The sequence below is a fragment of the Euleptes europaea genome, chromosome 7, assembly GCF_029931775.1.
Source record: "Euleptes europaea isolate rEulEur1 chromosome 7, rEulEur1.hap1, whole genome shotgun sequence".
In the NCBI taxonomy this organism is placed as follows: domain Eukaryota; kingdom Metazoa; phylum Chordata; class Lepidosauria; order Squamata; family Sphaerodactylidae; genus Euleptes; species Euleptes europaea.
This window is the reverse complement of record NC_079318.1, coordinates 63,258,416-63,277,946: the sequence shown is the minus strand read 5'-3', so window position 1 is coordinate 63,277,946 and position 19,531 is coordinate 63,258,416. Positions and strand designations below refer to the sequence as shown.

The 19,531-nt window shown below is 42.4% G+C and overlaps 1 protein-coding gene across 1 annotated transcript; it reads left to right on the top strand.

The window, feature by feature from the left end:
* Positions 1–652: 652 nt before the first annotated feature.
* On the top strand, positions 653–18,114 carry GALM (galactose mutarotase). Its single transcript, XM_056853018.1, has 7 exons — positions 653–879; positions 8,451–8,605; positions 10,904–11,110; positions 12,390–12,471; positions 13,491–13,632; positions 15,849–16,023; positions 18,037–18,114. The coding sequence occupies exons 1-7, from the start codon at positions 690–692 to the stop codon at positions 18,112–18,114; spliced, it is 1,029 nt and encodes a 342-aa protein (XP_056708996.1). The 5' UTR covers positions 653–689.
* The last annotated feature ends 1,417 nt before the right edge of the window (positions 18,115–19,531 follow it).

Here is a 19,531-nt window from a genome sequence, read left to right as displayed (position 1 = left end):
ACACATTGTGTCACATTCCAACTTCACATCTACTTATGTCCTTAAAATTAGTATTCGGAACAATAGTTCTAAGAATGAAAGTCTGAGTATAAACTCTCCTCCTGACGTCCTCCTGTGCCACTGGAAACCTGCTTACAAAGTATCTTTTAGACCCTGAGATTATTTTTATCCATCACAATCACATTTCTCTCAGTGTACACTGGGAGCAAAATCCCTGATGTAACATTTCTAAAGCAGTCCTATTTTAGCCTCTTGCATTAAAAAATAAAAGACCTACATACAGCATATGCAATTTGTCCAGCCAAGTACAACCCTTACCTTCCTTCTCACCTCTTTTGTTTGCCTGCATACAAATATCAGCTAGATGTTGCATTTTTTTAGTGTGTATCTGACAGACAAGTTTTGCCTTGCTGTTGCTGAAGTGCAGTCCTATGTTCCCTGATTTACGAATAAGCACCATTGTACTTAGGTCGACTTGTTTCCTAGTAAACATCCATAGGATGATCTGCACTGTGGAGACAACTAGAGCAAGCTTAGTCTGGAATCTGCCCTCCCACATCAGCTGACTGAGTGTTGATTGTTGCCAGAAACTTTTGTTCAAAGTACCTTTTCATGTACTTTGCCTTGATTACATCTGACTCCGTGCTTGTCTCTTTTTCTTTACAGATAAGGCCTAGGGGAGGGGAACAATGACAAAAGTGACACGAGAGAAATTTGGGGATTTACCTCATGGTGGAGAGGCTGTAGAAAAATTCCTGCTCAAATCCGATGCAGTTGAAGTGGAGATTATATCCCTAGGCTGCATTATTACTGCCTTGAAGACTAAAAGCAGAGATGGAAAGTTCTCAGACGTTGTTCTGGGCTTTGACTGCTTGGAAGGTGGGTTTAAATTATCTTTTTTAAAAAGGCATTACATGGAGTACCGGTGTGGCGTAATCTATTTACTATGCTTTCCTCTGCTTTGATAACTAGAATGCATGTACTGGGCATATAATTGTTAGGTTACATATCACTTCAGATTGCAGTGTGTAAACATGCTTCCTTTCAAGGCTTAGTCCTAAAATGTATTTGCAATGCTGTGGTTTAACTCCTGAACACAACAGGAGTACTTATCATTTTGTAATGTTATAGCCTGCCTTTCCATACATTCAGGGTGGCTGGGGTATATAAACTGAATTATGGGAAAAACCTGTTCTGGGTGGGGTAATGTTCTCCCTAAAAGTTCTACAGTTCCTGAAATCCTCACTGTTCCTGAATAAATAGGTATTGGATGTGGCCACAAATGCCTTTAATCTGTTTAGGCAATTGTAGCTTTTACTGGAGAAGTATTCTGGGTAAACATCCCCATCAGACTACTGTCATCTGTTCAATGTGAGGGTGTCTTTGAAGGCAGTGAGGGTGTCTTTGAAGGCAGTGAGGGCATTTCAGCTGGCATGCAATGCAGCAAACCAAGAAAAGGCAAAAAGGTGATCAGTGCAGGGGGTTAATAACCCCTATGCATTTTGCCTATGCTTTGTTAGGTGGAATCTGTAAAATATATATAAATATAGACAGGTGTAGAAATAATAGATACATGTGTCATTAAAATATTTAAAAACAACATCTGGAAAGATGGTAATAACTGTACATGTGAGAAACATAGTTAATATGTTGATGTTCCAGGAGCCACAAACCAGTACCCACTGCATAAATCATTATCTGTTTCTTTAGGTAAAGGTAAAGGTCCCCTGTGCAAGAAACGGGTCATTCCTGACCCATGGGGTGGCGTCACATCCCGATGTTTCCTAGGCAGACTTTGTTTACAGGGTGGTTTGCTAGTGTATTAGAACATACTTTAGAATGCACATTGTTGGAATCAAAGTTCTTAAATTGAGAAATACAGGCTAGTCTCACAGATGTGCATAATTAAACAAAGCTAAATATTCCTTATCTGTATAGTAACATTGCCAGAAGGTTCCCACAGCAGCTGCTACATTTCAGAGAAAAAGTCTGTGGGACAATAATTGTGCTCTAAGAAATGGTGAAACGGAGCGCCTCTTTCTTTCTTTGGATATAAGTGTTGATTTTATGTTCAGCAATGCGTATTTTAACTTTTTTATTGGTTTTGCCAATATCTGGCTTATTACAAGAGTATTTTATAATATAAACAACACAATCAGAACTACATGACGTGAAGTTCTTAAAAGTATACTGCTTCTTATCAGTTGGATTTATATAATTGAATTTATAAAACTCTTCATGCTGCATGTACAGTTGCAAAGTGTGCAGTTACCACAGGGAAAATGTCTCTGAGGCAGACTAGATCCTGGTAAGATCCACTGGGTACTGTTAGGTTGAGATGTATTACTGTGTACTAACTGATCTCTCGAATTAGACTTTCTGTTGAGGTAATGGTTTTTTTTGTCACACATGGGGGTACTGTGTAACAGCTTCCAATTTTTATGTATGCTGTTTCTGACACTTATATGTTAGAAGTCAGGCTGCATGAAAGTATCCCAAGGGGTTTCCCCCCCTTACATTGCAACAGATCCTTCCTACTAGAGACAATGGCCTTGGAATAAGGCAATTGTAAGACCTGACATTGGTACCCTGTGCCAAGGTCTGTTTTAGAATAGTAACTTCTTTATTAAATTCCTGTGTGTAAGCGCAATTTCTCCTAATCAACTGACTATATGGCAGATTTTTTTGATGTGTAATAGGTGTTGGCTATCGCATCTGAGGAAAGAATTTTTATCTGCAGGTTTTTAAAATATAAATCTATATAGATCTTTTCCTCTCTCTTGCTGGCCATAATGTCTAAAAATTGATAGCTGTATTTTGATAATCCGTACACAGTTCAAGCTTGATATTCTCATCATGCAAGTGTAGCCCTTTATGAATATCTAACAGCTGATTCTGACTACCTTTCCACGACAAGAAAATATCATCAATATAGCACCACTGTTTAATTATGCATTCTAAGCAGGATTGTTAGCAGAATATATAAATCGTTCTTTAAAATGACCCATATAGGGGTTAACCACCTCTGATGCCATGGAAGACCCCGTGGCAATAATTTTGGCTTAGGGTGATCCAACCTCCAAGTAGGGCCTGGAGATCTCCTGAAATGACAACTGATCTCCAGACAACAGAGGTCCGTTGACATGGAGAAAATGGCTGCTTTGGAGGGTGGACTATATGGCATTATACGCTGCTGAGGTCTCTGCCCTCCCCAGGCTCCACCCCCAAAATCTCCAGGAATTTCCCAACCTGGAGTTGGCAACACTACATTTGACTTGCCTGTTTAAAAAAACCCATTAAATCAGAAATAATTTTAATGCATCCATCAGTGTCCCCTCAGGGGCAGAATTTTAATGCCAGTGCTTGATCAACAACACTGCCTTCCAGATTTTTTCAGGCCCAGTTCAACATCTTGTTTAGGCTTGAGTCCCTGTGATGCACACAGACTTTAAAGAAGAACACATTTGTTCTGGAAGGCCTTTGAAAGTACCTGATTGCTTTTGCTGCCTTGAGGTTTTGACATTGTTAGATCATTATGTTTTATGTGCCAACTGTGGTATCCTGCATTATTGCTACTCATCTCGAGTGCTCTTTATACAGAAAGGTATTTATAAATAGCTATTTATAAAGCTATTTATAAATAGGGTTGCCAAGTCTGGGTTGGGAAATACCTGGAGATTTGAGGGGTGGAGTCTGGGGGGGGGAGGGGAGGGACCTCAACAGGGTACAGCAGTGCCATATTGTCCACCTTCCAAAGCAGCCTTTTTCTTCAGGGGAACTGATCTCTTTCATCTGGGGATCTGTTGTAATACCAGGAGAGCTCCAGGCCCTACCTGGAGGTGGGCAACCGCAGATATAAATCTAGAACTTAGATAAACGGGGCACTGACTCACCCCATCGAAGAGCCCAAGGTTGCTGGGCTGGGCCGCGGAGGGCGCGGGGTGAGCCGGTTTCCCCACTCCAGGGGCGGCTGGCCAATAAGTGCGGGGAGCCCGGGGCTTCTAGTCCAAGCTGGGCTCCTCTGCGATGTTACTGGGCGTCAGCGGCAAAGGAAATGCGGCATCGGACCCGACGCCACGTTTACGGCCGCGTGCCCGCCCGTTATTGGCCGGGAGCCTGTTTAAACGAGCCAATCAGGCTCGGGCTCCCGGGAGGTAGGGCGGGCCTCCAGGCAGCCGGACCTGGGGTTTTCACTCAGGTCCAGCGTCCTTGCATATAAAGAGGCCTCACTCCGGGGCAGTCCTCAGTTGGCTTTCGTTTGTCCGTCCCACCCACTGCTGTATCATGCTGTTTGATGTTTTGTTAATTAGTGTTATTTCATTTCGTCACAACTTTGGGTGGTTTGGCATGGGGGCCGGATCCAGTTTGGGGGGAAAGCTGGCCTGCATGCCCCTTTCTCCAACAGAGAGGATCCCAATAAGGGATTTTGGGGGAGGCCGGAAGGGGACATGCCAAGATGGAAGGCTGCCAGGAACAACCCCGGTGCGGGGCTGTCAGGGGGCATGCCTTGCCATGTGCTGTCAGGTTGGCCTCCTTCCAAGTGTAGGGGACCACACAGCTGGCTGCCGTCCTCGTGTGTCCCAGGAACTGCCATCTCAAATGGGTCCCAGCATGTGCTGGGAATTCCACATTGGCCTGCAATGGTGGCAGGTCGATGGAAGGATAACGCTCCCATGCCATTCCAATGCCTTGCTGCTGCAAACAAAGTTGTGCCATTCCTCCAAGCTTGCTGTATGTTGTCTTTGGGTCACGCATCTGGGGTATGCACAGGTTTCTCACTCACAATGGGCCTATGTCTCGCCAGAGCACGCCACGCAAATAGGCACTAGCCTGGCAATCAATGGCTGCTGTTGTGTACTACCTCTTTAAGAGGATAACCCAGAAGGCCTCAGTGCAACAGGAGAGACAGTTCACTTCCCTGCTAGTAAACTGCAGGACTGCAAGGCATATACAAATTGTTCTAGAATTGGCCAGGACAATCCTGGGCCTAATGGACAAGAAACAGCATTAGCTAAGTGTTGTTATATTCCTTTCTTTTCAGGCCCTGAAGTTCAGTGTTAAATAATAAACCGCTAAGTTAAAGGAAACTAGGTTTTGTTGTTGCTCCATTATACAATAGCTGCATCCACACATTGTTGGCTATTCCGCTGTAGCAATCATGTGCAACTGGTTTGGCTTGTTTGCACAAGAAAATCCTATTTCAAAAGTATAGCTATTGTGCAACAGTACTGCAGAATCTAACAATATGTGTAACCCTTGTTCTTTCCTGGTCAGTGAAATTCTAAGAACCTTGCTAATAGGAAAAGTCCCTTTCAAACCAAGGAAGTTATAAGCCCGTCATATGTATGTTTACACATACGTAAGTTCCGTGGATAAGTCAGCTTCAGAGGCATATTACCCTTTAAGAGAAATGTGCACATTAGATGTTACAGATGTTCTTAAAAACAGTTTTAGTAACAGCAGTGGAGGGCAACAAAACAGCGGAGGGGGAGGTTAGCCCTTTTTTTGCTTGCTGTCTTCCCACTACAGTTGTTGCCCCTCCATATTTTAGCACATTTAAGTTTACATCTATGCAACCTGTTCCATGCTGCATCAGTTCGAGGCCTCCTGAACCTTTAAGCCAGCACTGTTTGTTTCATATTTAAATATTGGGACCAGGATTGCACATGCAGCAGATGAAGTGGTGAACGTGTATCTGCACTGTAACACTTTGCACTGCAGCTAAGGGCTCCCCCCCACCCGCCATCCAGTCCTTGCACATGTAAAATAAAAAAGTTATGCTAAAACTATACTCACTGACTTCTAGTTTTCAGTGTGGGGGAATTTTTTCCACACTACTGAGCAATTTCCTTATGTTACCCCCCCCCCCCCCCACACACACACACTGAAATGGTACAAACAAAACACAGGCATACCATCTTATCTGATGATTCTCCAGACTAGGCCTCAGCCAGAAGTGGGAGTGAAGTGCAATTCTAAGCGCTAATACTTCTATTTAATGGGTACTGAGAAGTCAGTCTCTGCATTTCTCAAATGTTACACAAATGCTGCCCAATGGATTCTCACATAGGGCTGCCAGCTTCCATGTGGGGCCTAGAGTTCTCCTGGAATCACAGTTTATCTCCAGACTACAGAGATTAGTTCCCCTGGAGAAAATGGCAGCTTCAGAGGATCGACTCTATGGTATACCATAGATTCTAGGTGAAATCCTCCCCAAACTTCTCACAGCTAGCTAAGAGTTTTCATGGTTGAGGTATTAGAGAAGGCCATAAGAATGTACTGCACATGAAGCCTTGCCCCCAAAACGGAGTAGGAGTTTAGTACTCAGGTATTCTCTGTTCTCCGTGAAGCATTACAACATTATTTCAGAACTTGTGAGTGGATAATGATGGTTCAATCTCATTTGTCAAGAACCTGGATGCCAGATACCCGTGTTCTGTATGATATTGTTTTTCAACACTTTTAACTTGACATGTCTGAAGTGGAAGTTGGTGTGGTTTGTCTCTCATGCAAATAAAGGAACTACCCATGTCAGCGAGACTGTGGTCAGTTTCTTACTTCCCTTTAGCGTAAGTTCTCCTGCCCAGTGGAGCCTGGTACACAGTTGATTCTGAGATTGTTGTGTCTGGGATATTTTCCAGGTGGGTTGGAGGACCGTTGTGAGTACTGGGAATTCCATGCACAAGTTGCTGTATTCCCGTCCATGTTTTGAACAGACTGGTGGGGTAAACTGTTTGCAATGCAGCTGTGAGGAGGCACCAAGGCCAGTGCCCCATAAACTACCTATGCAGAATGAGTTAGCAGAAATAGTTCTCCGCATGGAAAGGTGTTAAGAACATAAAAACATAAGAAAAGCCATGCTGGATGGCCAAGGCCCATCATGCCCAGCAGTCTGTTCACACAGTGGTCAAGGAGTTTGTGTGTGTGTGTTGCTTAATTTGCCCAAAAGGATTGTTGTGATGCTAAAGCATCCTTAAGTTTAGGGTTGCCAACTCTTAAGTTGGGACATTCCTGAAGATTTGGGGGTGAGGTGGAACCTGGGAAGGATGCCATGTGGTCCACCCTTCAAAGTAGCCATTTTCTTCAGGGGAACTGATCGCTGTTCTCTGAAGATCAGTCATAATTCTGGGAGATCTCCAGGCCCCCCTGGAGGTTGGCAACCCTACTTAAGTTCCTCAGAGGAAGGTCAGGCTCCAAAATTACATAGCAAACAAGATGAATTAACTTCAGTGTCTGATTCGTTGCTTAAGCCTTTAAATAAATTAGACCTTCAAGTGGATTCAAGCGTTACTGTCTCCCAATGAACACTGTAAGTAGATTTCCGAACAGAGAGGTTGAAATGTCTCTTGAGACAGGACTGCAAATGTCTTTTATTCTACAGGCTGCAATTTTCTGCTCCCCAATTTGTAATGTTTCCAGTCAGCGTTTCCCATGTTCTTCCATCATAACCAGAGCATCCAAAAGTCCAATAGGGGCTGTTACATGAACTCTGCCTAGCTGCTGTTGAATGCCTCAGAGAACAGGCTATTCCTGTGTAAAGTCTGGGGCTGAACTAGCGTTAATTGCTCTTCTTGTTAACAGCCATTGCTTTGTAACTCTCCCCCTCCTGTTTCCACTGCAAAAAGGAAGCAATTGTCTTCCTCATGAGGCCTGTGCACACAGCAAGGGAAAAAACCCAGTTGGCTCTTTTCCCAGAGAGGCAGGGCAAACCTACTGAGATTAGAGTGTACTACTTCAATATGGATGTAGTGCTGTTTGTAACGATTGCTCTTAGGAAAAACACCCTAGAGCAGTTGTTACAATTAGTATGCCAAAGGCTGTTTTTTGTAAACTGCTATTTAAGCTGTGAAATTTTTGAACTTCTTGCATCTGCAACATAATTGTAATTGTTACACTTACCTTTTCTAAGCTTTATTTCTATTTTTTAAATTTTGCTTTTCACTGTTGTCTGCAAAATGGCTAGCAACCAAGATGATAAATGCAAAAGTTAGAAGTTTAATGTAAAAATGCTTATATGGGAGGGATCATCTACCCAGTTGTACCTCTTAGAGCTGACAAGCAAAGGCCTGGCAAAATGGAAGCAGATTCAGAGCCTCAATGTATCTTATTTATTCGGATTTGAATATTTCCCTGTTCTTGGAAATATCATGCTCACTATTTCCTGATGAAGATGATCCCCCCCACCAAGGAATACCAGATGGTGATAAATGCCAGACAATGTGCATTTTTAGGATGTTCTTGGTGGACAGAAACACGATAATGCACATCTGTTTGACCACTTGAATATCATACCCACATTTTAGGGGCTGTCATGACCCCCTCCAACCAGCTCAGTGAATCCGACATAAGTCCTCAGCAGAGGAGCCTGAGGAGCCAAGGTCAGTGTCTGAAATGTAAGCAGCTTAAAAACACTTACATTCCCCTTTTCAATCTTATTTTATTTTGCTCAGGCTACATCAGGAAGCACCCCTATTTTGGAACGGTTATAGGACGGGTCGCAAATAGAATTGCCAAAGGGAAATTTATGGTGGAAGGAAAGGAGTATCACTTGGCCATCAACAATGGACCCAACAGTTTGCATGGTGGAATAAAAGGATTTGACAAGGTAAATGTGCTCATGATCGAACTGACAGATAGCAGTATACTAAAGCAGAGGTTTGGATCCTTTTATTCCGTCTTGCCAATAGTAGGGGAAGGCTCTGGCATCAGCAGAATGGAATAATTGGATCCAATTCAAGGTCTGTCTGTGCATATTACTTTCATATTACTTGTCTTATTTATACCCCCCCACACTCAGAATTTACTTATTTATTTAAAAAGGCTACCACATCTGATTTCTAAATTTCATCTGAATACACTTCATCCAAAATGTTCCCCACGTTTAAGCTTAGACAATAGAAGAAGCCACATACTCAGGGTTTATTTGAAAGAACACCGAACTAAAAATGTTTGGCACTGCTTACAAAATATCTGCAGAGATAGACTGCAACACATGCCTGTAATAACAGATCCCATGGGAATGCTGCCACCACAGAGAAAGTTCTGCTGAGGACTCTAGGCAGGGGCCATCTCGGATCATAATGGGAAGCAGGGAGGCATTCCCAAAAGTATGCAGACCTAAGCAAGTTATAGCATATTTTAGTACAGAACAAGGATAGAACAGCCAGTTTATCCTATTAGGAATGCAGATACAGAGAAACAGCAAACTCAGCATGGAAGTACTTGTGGGGAGCCGCTCTGAGACTATTTTTGCAAATGGTGTTCTTTAAGATTCCTGTCTTAACTAACTTCTAGTTTGGGCCTGTCAGGAGACCAAGCCTCTTTAACCTAGGGCAACTGTGAAGTTGGACAGGAAATGCTTCAAAATGGAGTGGCTATCATGGCTGGCTTTTTATAGAACTCTTAAGCTGGTTGACATAGCAAACAATATGGTTTCTGTGCATACTGACTGCATACTGACTTGTAAACCCTATGGCGTTGCTATAAGTCCACTGTGACTTGATGGCAAAAAAATAACAATACATAATTTTAATGAATTGTTTAATAACATGATTAAGATCTTAATTTTATTAACTGATTAAAATATATTTCTTTAAAAGTTGAAATGTGCTTGATAGTAATTTAATAATTGATCTAGCTGGCTGATTACATGAACACACTTGAGCAGTCATCCTAGCATGCACAAATTCTCTGAATTTATGAACCTCTTTGAATTTTTTTCGCACCTATGCCTCTGAGAGAGTACCAGGCTGCCCAGGTCTTGCTTTCTAGGCCATATCGGCTTGTAACTACAAGCACAATGGGGCTTGTGGATGTGGATCTTTCCTACTTCGTGTCCCTGAGCAGCCCCCCAAACTTCTGAAAAGTTGATGCTGGGAGTTGTGAGAGCCTCTTGGAAAAAACGTTGTAAGGCCCTGGGGCCTGTAGTGAGGAGGGGGAATTGGGAGGCATCACCTTTCCTTGCCTGTTCATTTGTAGAGTTTCTTCTGATGCAAGAGGCTCCCTTGACACAAGAGGGTAGGGGGGACAATGGTCGGTTATGCATGGGTACTTTCACTCATGTTCGCCCCCCGTCTGTCTCAGTTGTTCCTTGGAGTTATGCATGAGTTTTCCCTCCATTAGAGATGACCTCACTGCCAGCCATCACTTGAAATCCCCATGCATAAGGCAAACGCGGGACATGGAAGCTTGAGGGAGTGATGTTTCTCTCACGGAAAGAACTACAGCCTATTATAAAGTGTAAAGAGGCTGGGATTCAAATGCTTCCTGCTTCCTGGGAGTTCTTTCTGATCAGAAGAGAGGCATTTAGAAATGAGGCGTGGGGTCCCCCCATTCCTTTTAGGGAGCTCCGTTTTGTTTTTGTTTTTTAAAACGCTTTTTGACCCAGCACTTGGGTTTCCATGGGGGGGGGGGAAACGTCTAGGCGCTACAGCCAATTACAAAGCAGCATTTCAAGGGGCGGGGACTCAAAAGATTCTTGTTTTGAGCTTGGAGACTACTGGTGCCTAGCTTCACAAGAAGAAAGTGTTGGTCCAGCGAGCAACGAACCTCAGGTAAAATTCCCATGCATAAGCAACCAATGTGGCCTACATCTCCCTTCTTCACTTCAATTCCCTGTGTCCCATGGCATTTTACGAATGAGGCTCTCTGGCTCCCAAAGTAGTTTTTTGGAGATTTCAGGGGGCTTCTGGGGGAATGAGGGAAAGATCATTCTTGCGATTCACATGATACAGCCCAGTGCTGCAGAGAAAAGCCTTCCTTCTCAGTAGCATTTAAAATCCCAGATGGCTGTGATTGTAATACATGATGGTTTTGGCATACCATGTACTCATAGGTATGCCAGTCCATGGGGGAAATGAGGATAACATTTTTAATAAACTTGTTAACAAAAACTGTATTGCAGGCTGTCTGGGCCCCTGAAGTGCTGTCAGATGGTGTACGGTTTTACAGAGTAAGCCCAGATGGTGAGGAGGGATATCCTGGAGAGCTGGGAGTATGGGTGACGTATACTCTGAACAACGGGGAGCTAACGATAAATTATGGAGCTCAAAGCAGTAAGACAACTCCAGTCAGTCTGACAAACCATGCCTACTTCAATCTTGCAGGGCAGGTAAGATAATTTTTTTAAAGCTTTTCTAACTTACAACATGCTGCTAGAACAACTTGACCACTGGAATTTCTGCTAACACACCTTTTCTTACCATTTTCTCTTGACTGTTGTAGCCTCTTTGTTGCTGCCATAGCAGACCATATTAATTTAAATGAAGGACTTTGGTTTCATCTTACGATCTTAAAGGGTAGAGAGGAGGTGTTTCCTAAAGTATGCAGAAACCAGGCCATTTAGAGGGTCGAAAAAGGGTAATCAGGAAGCAAACTAGCAGCACAAATGAACTGAGATTGGAGGAAACTGCCCTTAGCAACCCATTCTTGTTAACATTTTGATCACTATAGTCATTCTATCACATTTTTAATCTACCTTGCCTCTGGGTGGTGTGCAAAGCTCTTGTTTTCTTTCAGTGTTCTCCTCACAACAACCCGGTGAGGTAGATTAAACTGGGAGAAAATGAGTGGCCTCAAGGTTATTCAGTGAACTTCATGGCTGTGGATTTGAACCCAGGTAGCCACAGTCCTAGTCCAACACTGGAACCACAGTGCTACATTGAACCTCATCTTGCTCTAGTTGAAGATCGTGAATTATCTTCAAGGTCAGCCCCACACTGAATGTGTTACAGTGATCCTGATGGGAGAATACCAGATGATGGCAAGATCCTTTATAAAAAGGACGTTCTGAATAAAGGTTGTGGCATTCAGATTCAAAGAGCAAGTGCAGAGTAATGGTTTGAGTGTGAAGCTAAGATCTGGGGGGACCCAGGTTTGGATTGCTACTCTCCTACTCTCCATCTTCAAGCACAGTAATCTTGATTACAGTAATCTAACAGTAATCTAATTTGGCTATGACAAGATCAGTGTAGCCAGATTGCACTTCTTAAGGAAGGGTTGCACCTGGCAAATCAGCTGAAATGGGTTATAAGCACTGTATACTACATAAGAAATCTAAACAACAATCTGTAGAAACAAGTCTAATGGTAACTTGCAAACCTACTCCTTCAGGAGAAGTTTAAACTTGTTGGTCTGGAAGCATGATTGTCTATTTGGGAGAATGGTTTCACTTCCCAAACAATCCCATGATAAAGGGGATGGAGTTTTGAAGTGTATGCTGATGGGCCTTTGGTCTGATTCAGCAAAGCAATTCTTATGCATGTCTGGCATAACATTTTAATATTGTTTTCCATTCTCCTCCTCTTCTCCCTCAGATGTATCCCTCTTTATAACAGTAGCATAAAATTCTATTTTTGGTATTTGTATACTTTTCTTTTGTCATCTTTCAGGGGTCACCCAATATCTATGACCATAAGTTTACCATAGAGGCAGACTCTTATCTACCTGTGGATGAAAATCAAATCCCGACAGGTTGGTGAATCTGAAAATGAATGGTTTTAAAACTAAGGATATATTCTCAGGAGCTACTTACTATGTTCAACTGGATAGAATTGGCCTCCATGTAGGACACACGAATTCAGCAGCAAGTGTCCTAATTATCCTTTCACCTTCATTAGTTTATCAAAAAAACAAACCCAAAAACAAACAACCTCCCAATCAAATATGGGACTGTTTTTTGAAGCTGCATAAAGAAATTGTGTTACATGCTTTTCACCTACATTCTGAAGCTTTTTAAATTCAGGTTAGAAAAAATATTTCAGATCTGATAATGATTTTTTTAGGAATTTGCATCATATTTTAGGTGTCTGGAATTTCATTTCAAAGCAGTTATGACAAACATTGCTTCCTTTGTTGCCTCTCATCTTGCTCCTATGCCTCCAGTATACAAGACAATTCAGCGCTCAAGGCAGCAAGATCGTTGTCTGGAATGTATCTTAGATCCTAACTCAGTTTACGCTGAATATTTAAAAACGAAATATAGTAGAAAACTCACGATACATGAACTTGCCTTATATTGAGTGAAAACATTGGTCCTTTTAACTGGTGTCTTCTCTGAATTGCTACAGCTCTCCAGAGCTTGTCGTGGTAAAAGGTCTTTCCCAACACAACTGAGATCTTAACTGGAGATCCCAGGGATTCAAGACTTGAACCATCTGTAGGCAAAGCGTGGACTCTACCATTGAGCCATTGCTCCTCAGTGGTAAGCTGCTTTTCCTCCTGCCTCCCCAGCAAGCAGAGTTTGTCCCAGAGCTGCTTCCAGCACCATATTCTGATGACAACACTAGGCAGCTTTGTTTGGACACCATTTGTGGCTTGGGGAATCTCTCTTTAAATTGACAAGTGTTTGATCCATTGCTGTGGAGGTCTCAATTGTGCAAGTAGCTTTTTCCAGATGTCAGTTTCAGCAATACCAGTTTCACTTTTTAAAGTGCCATAATAAAAGCCTGCTATATAGTTACAGTGTCCTTTTTTGGTTTTCTCTCCATCAGGAGAAGTCGCTTCAGTGCAAGATACAGCTTTTGATCTGAGGGAGCCAGTAGTGCTTGGAAGTCACCTGGAGAAGTTTCAGCTCAGTGGGTTTGACCACAACTTTTGTCTGAAGCAGGCTAAAGAGCTGCAGTTTTGTGCAAGGTAGATATTTGGTTGTTGCGTTCATCATCCATTTATGGTGGCTGTGAGCCACTATAACAGCATACTAACCTGGTCCGTTTGTTTCATGCCATTCTTCCTCCTCTGCCTCATTATGATTAGTAAGGCTTAGTGTGCAATGTGACGTGATTGTGTTGCAGATTTCCCTGCCTCGTAATATTTCATTGACTGCCAGTGCAAATAGAGAAACTTGCAGTGAGACAGTTGCATCAGTCATTTTGCCTTAGTAAACATTACAGGGGAGAGGAGGCTTGTGATAGGGGTGTCATCAAGCCTCCGTTTTGTTGGCCTTTCTCCATCTTAGCTCCATAACCAGCTTATCTCTGGCTCTATGAAATGTGGTTTGGAGCCATTTGTAACACAAAGGGTGGATGCTGGCAGAGATGGGGCAAAATAAAACAAAAGTCCAGTGGCACCTTCAAGACTAACAATGGAGTACCCAGCCTGATTGTATCAGAATGTGTTCAAAAGCAGTGATAACCTACTTCATACTGAAATATGTTAGACTATTATTGGACTATTATTTTATTACTCAAAGTATTTTGGCAATTCAGACAATGTGTCTCTTGACTCAGTATTCCTTTGTCATGGTTACATTCCTCCCAAACGATAAGACTCCATTGGTTCTTGTAGGTTATCCGGGTTGTGTAACCGTGGTCTTGGTATTTTCTTTCCTGACGTTTCGCCAGCAGCTGTGGCAGGCATCTTCAGAGGAGTAACACTGAAGGACAGTGTCTCTCAGTGTCAAGTGTGTAGGAAGAGTAATATATAGTCAGAAAGGGGTTGGGTTTGAGCTGAATCATTGTCCTGCAAAAAGTAACAAAGGTAATGTGCTAACCATTAATGGACTGTGCAAGACGGAACCAGCCTTCGACAATAATAAGACTCCAGTTGCTTCAGCATTTTAGTTACAGAACAATTCCACTAAAGTGACGCTATGCTAGACACCCCACATTAGATGAGGTAGCCAGCACCACTTATAACACATTTCCTCCAGGACCCAAGGCTTTCAGTGCAATCCTATGCTGAGTTACCCAGTCTGAGACCATTGATTTAAAATAGACTTAGACTGGAGTAACTTTGCATAGGATTGCATTGCTCCTGTCCTGTGGATTTTTTTCAATTAAATGAGAAATTCCCTTCCTCCAATCACTTCATCCAATCAGAATGTTTCCAAGGGCTCTTGGCTCAGTGGTAGAATATCTGCCTTGCATTTACAATGTCCCAGGTTCAATCTCTGACATCTCCAATTGAAAGGATCAGGTAGTAGATGATGTGAAAGACCCTGGGAAGCAGCTGTCAGTCCAACTAAACAATACTTACCTTGGTGGACCAATAGGTAATTCAGTGCAAGGCAGCTTATTGTGTATTCACCTCCCTTTCCCAAGGGTATGTGTGGGGTGATGAATCCTATGTTCTCCCTGTGTGCTACTGCTGAAGCTTCCCATCTCTAGCAGGTGTTTCCTGCCTTTCTTTTCTTCATCACTTTTCTGGATTTCTTCTTAGATTTGTTTGCCTGCTGTTGGCCTGCCAAACAACCTTCTAGTTGTCTCCAAACCTCCCTGTGTAGTTCTAAGGCCCCTTTGGATTATCAGCTGACTTGGTGCTTGGGAATCTGTCTCAGACCACTCCCTTCACAGAACTTTTGGTTAATCTTAGGTATTCTGTATGTACAGCTGGTGCATTGTTAGATGCACATCCAGCTTGTCCAATCCAGCGTGAACATCACAGAACTGGCTTGGATGGGGATATGAATACCCACCTGAGGCCACTGGTTGTGTCATGATTAGAACTGCATCAGAACCAAAAATATTTGTGGTCTCTTGGACTCTTCTCCCTGCATGAAGCACTATGGTGTTTGTTAAAAGGAACCAAGGAATACCAGGGTTGCTGTGCAGAGGAAGGCACTGGCAAACCACCTCTGTTAGTCTCTTGCCATGAAAACCCCAAAAGGGGTCGCCATAAGTCGGCTGCGACTTGACGGCACTTCACACACACACACACACACACAATAGGCAAGTACATCATAGTATGTGACCAAACACCTCTAAAATTAGCTGGGGCAATCTAAGTTGCCCCATGTTTTCCAAGATCCATCTTTTTTTCACGTTGCAATTTGGGAGTCTCAAAGCCTTTTCTTCATGAAATCTGTCTACATCTTCTTGACAATGTATTTAATAGCTTCTTTTTTTCTACAGAGCTTACCATCCTCCTAGTGGTAGGACAATAGAGGTATACACAACTCAGCCTGGGATTCAGTTTTATACTGGAAATTTCTTAGATGGTTCTCTGAAGGGTAAAGGAGACTGTGTGTATCCCAAACATTCTGGCTTCTGCCTTGAAACACAGAACTGGCCAGATGCAGTGAATAAGGTATGTTTCTCTAGGTTTTATAACACAGGGTATACAATATAAGACCACATGTAGAAGCTGCACAAAATTGTCCTGAGGCTCAACTTTCAGTAGTCTCAAGAGTGACAGTGGAACTGTACAATTTCCCCCTGGAATATATTCCTTGAACAGATCTGAGGATGGTGAGCAAACAGGACCAGATCATGAGTTGTTCCATGTATGCAGTACAATCATGTAGTGCAGGTCTTCCTGAGATTTTACCTCTTTAGACGAGGGTTTTTTTGGTTGTTGCTTATTTAGCTGCATTAGTAGCATTCTAAAAGCACACTTTTTACCGGATATGGTTTATTAAGTTTCCCCGCACACACCCAACCATTCCTACATCCCTGATAAGGAGCATTGTGATTCATGTGGAAGGATGCCCCATCAAAAAGATGGGAAGACTGATATTGGCCTAAAAGGGGCACTGGACAGAGCAATCTTGTCTCAGCAATTTTCTGGCTTCTCTCCCAGAGCAGGCAGGAGATATATACAAGGATCCACCTCTCAGATGATGATGTCATAGTCCTAGGAAAATAGACTTATCTGCATTTTTAAACTGGTCCTTAGTCTCAAGGGTTTAAGCCCCAAAAATGATTGCACCAATGCAAGGAAGGATCATATGATTAGAATTCACCAGCTATACTTTCAGCAGCTAATGAAGTGGGTGCAAGTGTAAAATATGAACTGGAACAACTCTTTGAATCTGGCTTTAGCCATGGGTATGGCCCTATCATCTGTTTTAGGAGAGCACATGAAGTTTTCCTGTGTTCCCCTGCATTGCTATAGCTTTTCCCTACTCCTGGAAAGACAATTCCAGTGGTCATAGGAGCCAAACAGAGGAACAAGTCATCAGGGTCAGCATGCTTGAGTGAGGGACGAAGGGATGCAATTGCCCCCTTCCCTCAGTGGAGCCGAGCTTGCAGAAACAGGAGACATTTCAACTCCTTGTCCTTCCTCACTTCATCCCCCCATCTGCTGTTTCTTCATATGGGTCCTTCGGAGGTGTCAGAGCCGCAGCGGTGCAGATGAATGTGGGGAAATGACACCTTCTGTCCATAGGGTGGCAGCCTAAGAAAGGCCACTAGCTTCCTGAGGCATGGATATAGTTCTTTCCAGCTACTGGCATAGTGCTGCCCTGTGAGCACCAACTACCAGAAGAATGTGCTCTGCAGCCAGACAGCAAGACAAGCAAAAGCATAGGATCCAAGCCAGCTTAGTCATAATTCTTGTAATGTGGGGGGAGGAGGAGCTGGATAACATCTCTACAGCATGATCAGTTCAGCCATAATATGGTCACACTGAAAGTGGTGTGGCACCACCACAGGTGGAATGACTACTTCTCAAGGTAGATTATGAGGAATGCACTGATGAGAAATGGGGCCTCAGTAGGAGCTGCAGGGTTGACATACAAGATAGCTACAGCTCTCTCAGGTCAATGTTGAGGCTTCCCAGCACAGAAACCTAACAGGTAGTCAGTATCTGCCCCATCCTCCCACTGCTGAGTCATAACACTCAAACATAAGAAATTATATTTCTGTGAACACATGCCTAGTAGAGCAAGTGCGCTCAATATCTTTTATAGAGCTGTTTCACGGCACATAACCAGTGTTAAAGGAGATATTATGTATTAAAGAGTTGGTTTTTATATGCTGACTTTCTCTACAACTTAAGACTCAAATCAGTTTACAATTACCTTCCCTCAACAGACACCATGAGGTAAGTGGGTCTGAGAGAGCTCTAAGAGAGCTGTGACTAGCCCAAGGTCACCCAGCTGGCTTCATGTGGAGTGGGGAAACCAACCAGGTTTACCAGATTAGAGTCCGCCACTCATGGAGGAGTGGGGAATCAAACCCAGTTCTCCAGATTAGAGTCCACTGCTCCTGACCACTACACCACACTGGCTCTCTTAAACATATGAGCTCCTAAACTGTAAAATGTTCTTCAGTTTATACTTTTTCAAAACACTGAAATAGCATTGATCTTTTCTTCCAGCCTAATTTCCCGAATGCTCTATTGCACCCAGAAGAGGAATACAGGCACATAACTTGCTTCAAATTCTTTGTATCATGAGTATGTCTACAGCAAGAAATTTCAAGAGATTTGTAAATGTAGCAATTATGTTAATGCAGTCAAATATGCCTCAGTATTAGAAACTTTTTCCCTACCTACCTATTGTGAGTAAACTCATTAGTTTCATCTGTCCAAATTAAGCATTTTTGGTGTTGCTACTATAAGCTGTATTGAGAGCCAGGCTATGAATTTAACAAATACTGTCAAATTCAATTGCCAGGTATTGGCAGCGAGCTCTAACAATGATTTAACCATTTGTTTCTTTGGTTCCATTATATATTCAAAATAAAATGACCCCAGTTTTAAGCCTGTGAAATTTTAGGTTATTCAGCTAATGAGATTATAGGGATGGTGTAGTGATTACTGAAATTGCAGGACCAGGAACACCAGTTATCTGATAACATGTAGACCTTATAATTAATCCCTTTTAATATAGTTATTCTGTCACTATAATGGACACATGAGTGTCATTGTATTGCAACAGCTAGGACCCCCCCCCCATGATTTTTTGCTTTTGACAAAGGGTACTAGAAAAAAAGCCCATTGTTCATAATGTAAAGGGAATATTTTTATCTCCTTCAATTATCATGTTTTTATTAAAGAAAACTGTGCTAGAAAACAATGTGGACAAAACCTTCGTAATTACAATCTTCCTCCTGCAATTTAGGAAACAAGATTGTGATTAGAGTGGATTGCCAATTAAAGCATTTCTCCTTGACACAGAAATAGCGTGTTTATTTACTGAGAGTCAATACAGGTTAAAAACAGGAACTGAAGTTTGACATTAGTAGGGTACTAAAAGTTATTATTAGCCCATTTTAACAGATCAAACCTATAACTCACAGAGTTGTTGTGAGGATAAAACAGGGAAAGACTATTGTAAGCTACTCTGAGTCACCGTTGGGAGAAAAGGGTATAAATAATGGTGACTACACCAGGTCTAACCTGATGTCTTAACTTAGATTTAATGTTATATTAACTACCAATAAAGCTCACAATCCTAGATGAGATATGTTTGATAAAGGAAAATACTTGAAGACCGCTTTTGTTATTGTGTACAAACTATGTTATAATGGTAAGATAGAAAATGTAGTGAAGGTTGTACAGGGTATAGTAGGAACTAGACATACAATTTTTCTTTTAAAACGTGGTTCTTTAAACTATGCTGCAGAAGAAAAGGTTGTTCAACCATATCCTAATAACTCCCCTATACCAGAGGGGGTGAGTGAGCAGTGCAGATATCCCACTCATCTTATTCTGTGGCTGAAGCTGGCACACTCTCTTCATTAGAGGCAAATGCATTTAGCATCATTACAGGTCTTAAGGATTATGACAAATTATGCCTGCAGTGACAGAACATGAGAACATCCCAGCAAGCCATTTAATTATAGAAGTTCAACCAAACTCAGACATTTTA

Excerpts from the sequence above, each read along its gene's own strand:
- GALM (XM_056853018.1), top strand. The coding sequence starts at position 690 with ATGACAAAAGTGACACGAGAGAAATTTGGGGATTTACCTCATGGTGGA. Across the intron at positions 880-8,450 it reads GGGCTTTGACTGCTTGGAAG|GCTACATCAGGAAGCACCCC; the intron begins GTGGGTTTAAAT and ends TATTTTGCTCAG. Across the intron at positions 13,633-15,848 it reads GAGCTGCAGTTTTGTGCAAG|AGCTTACCATCCTCCTAGTG; the intron begins GTAGATATTTGG and ends TTTTTTCTACAG.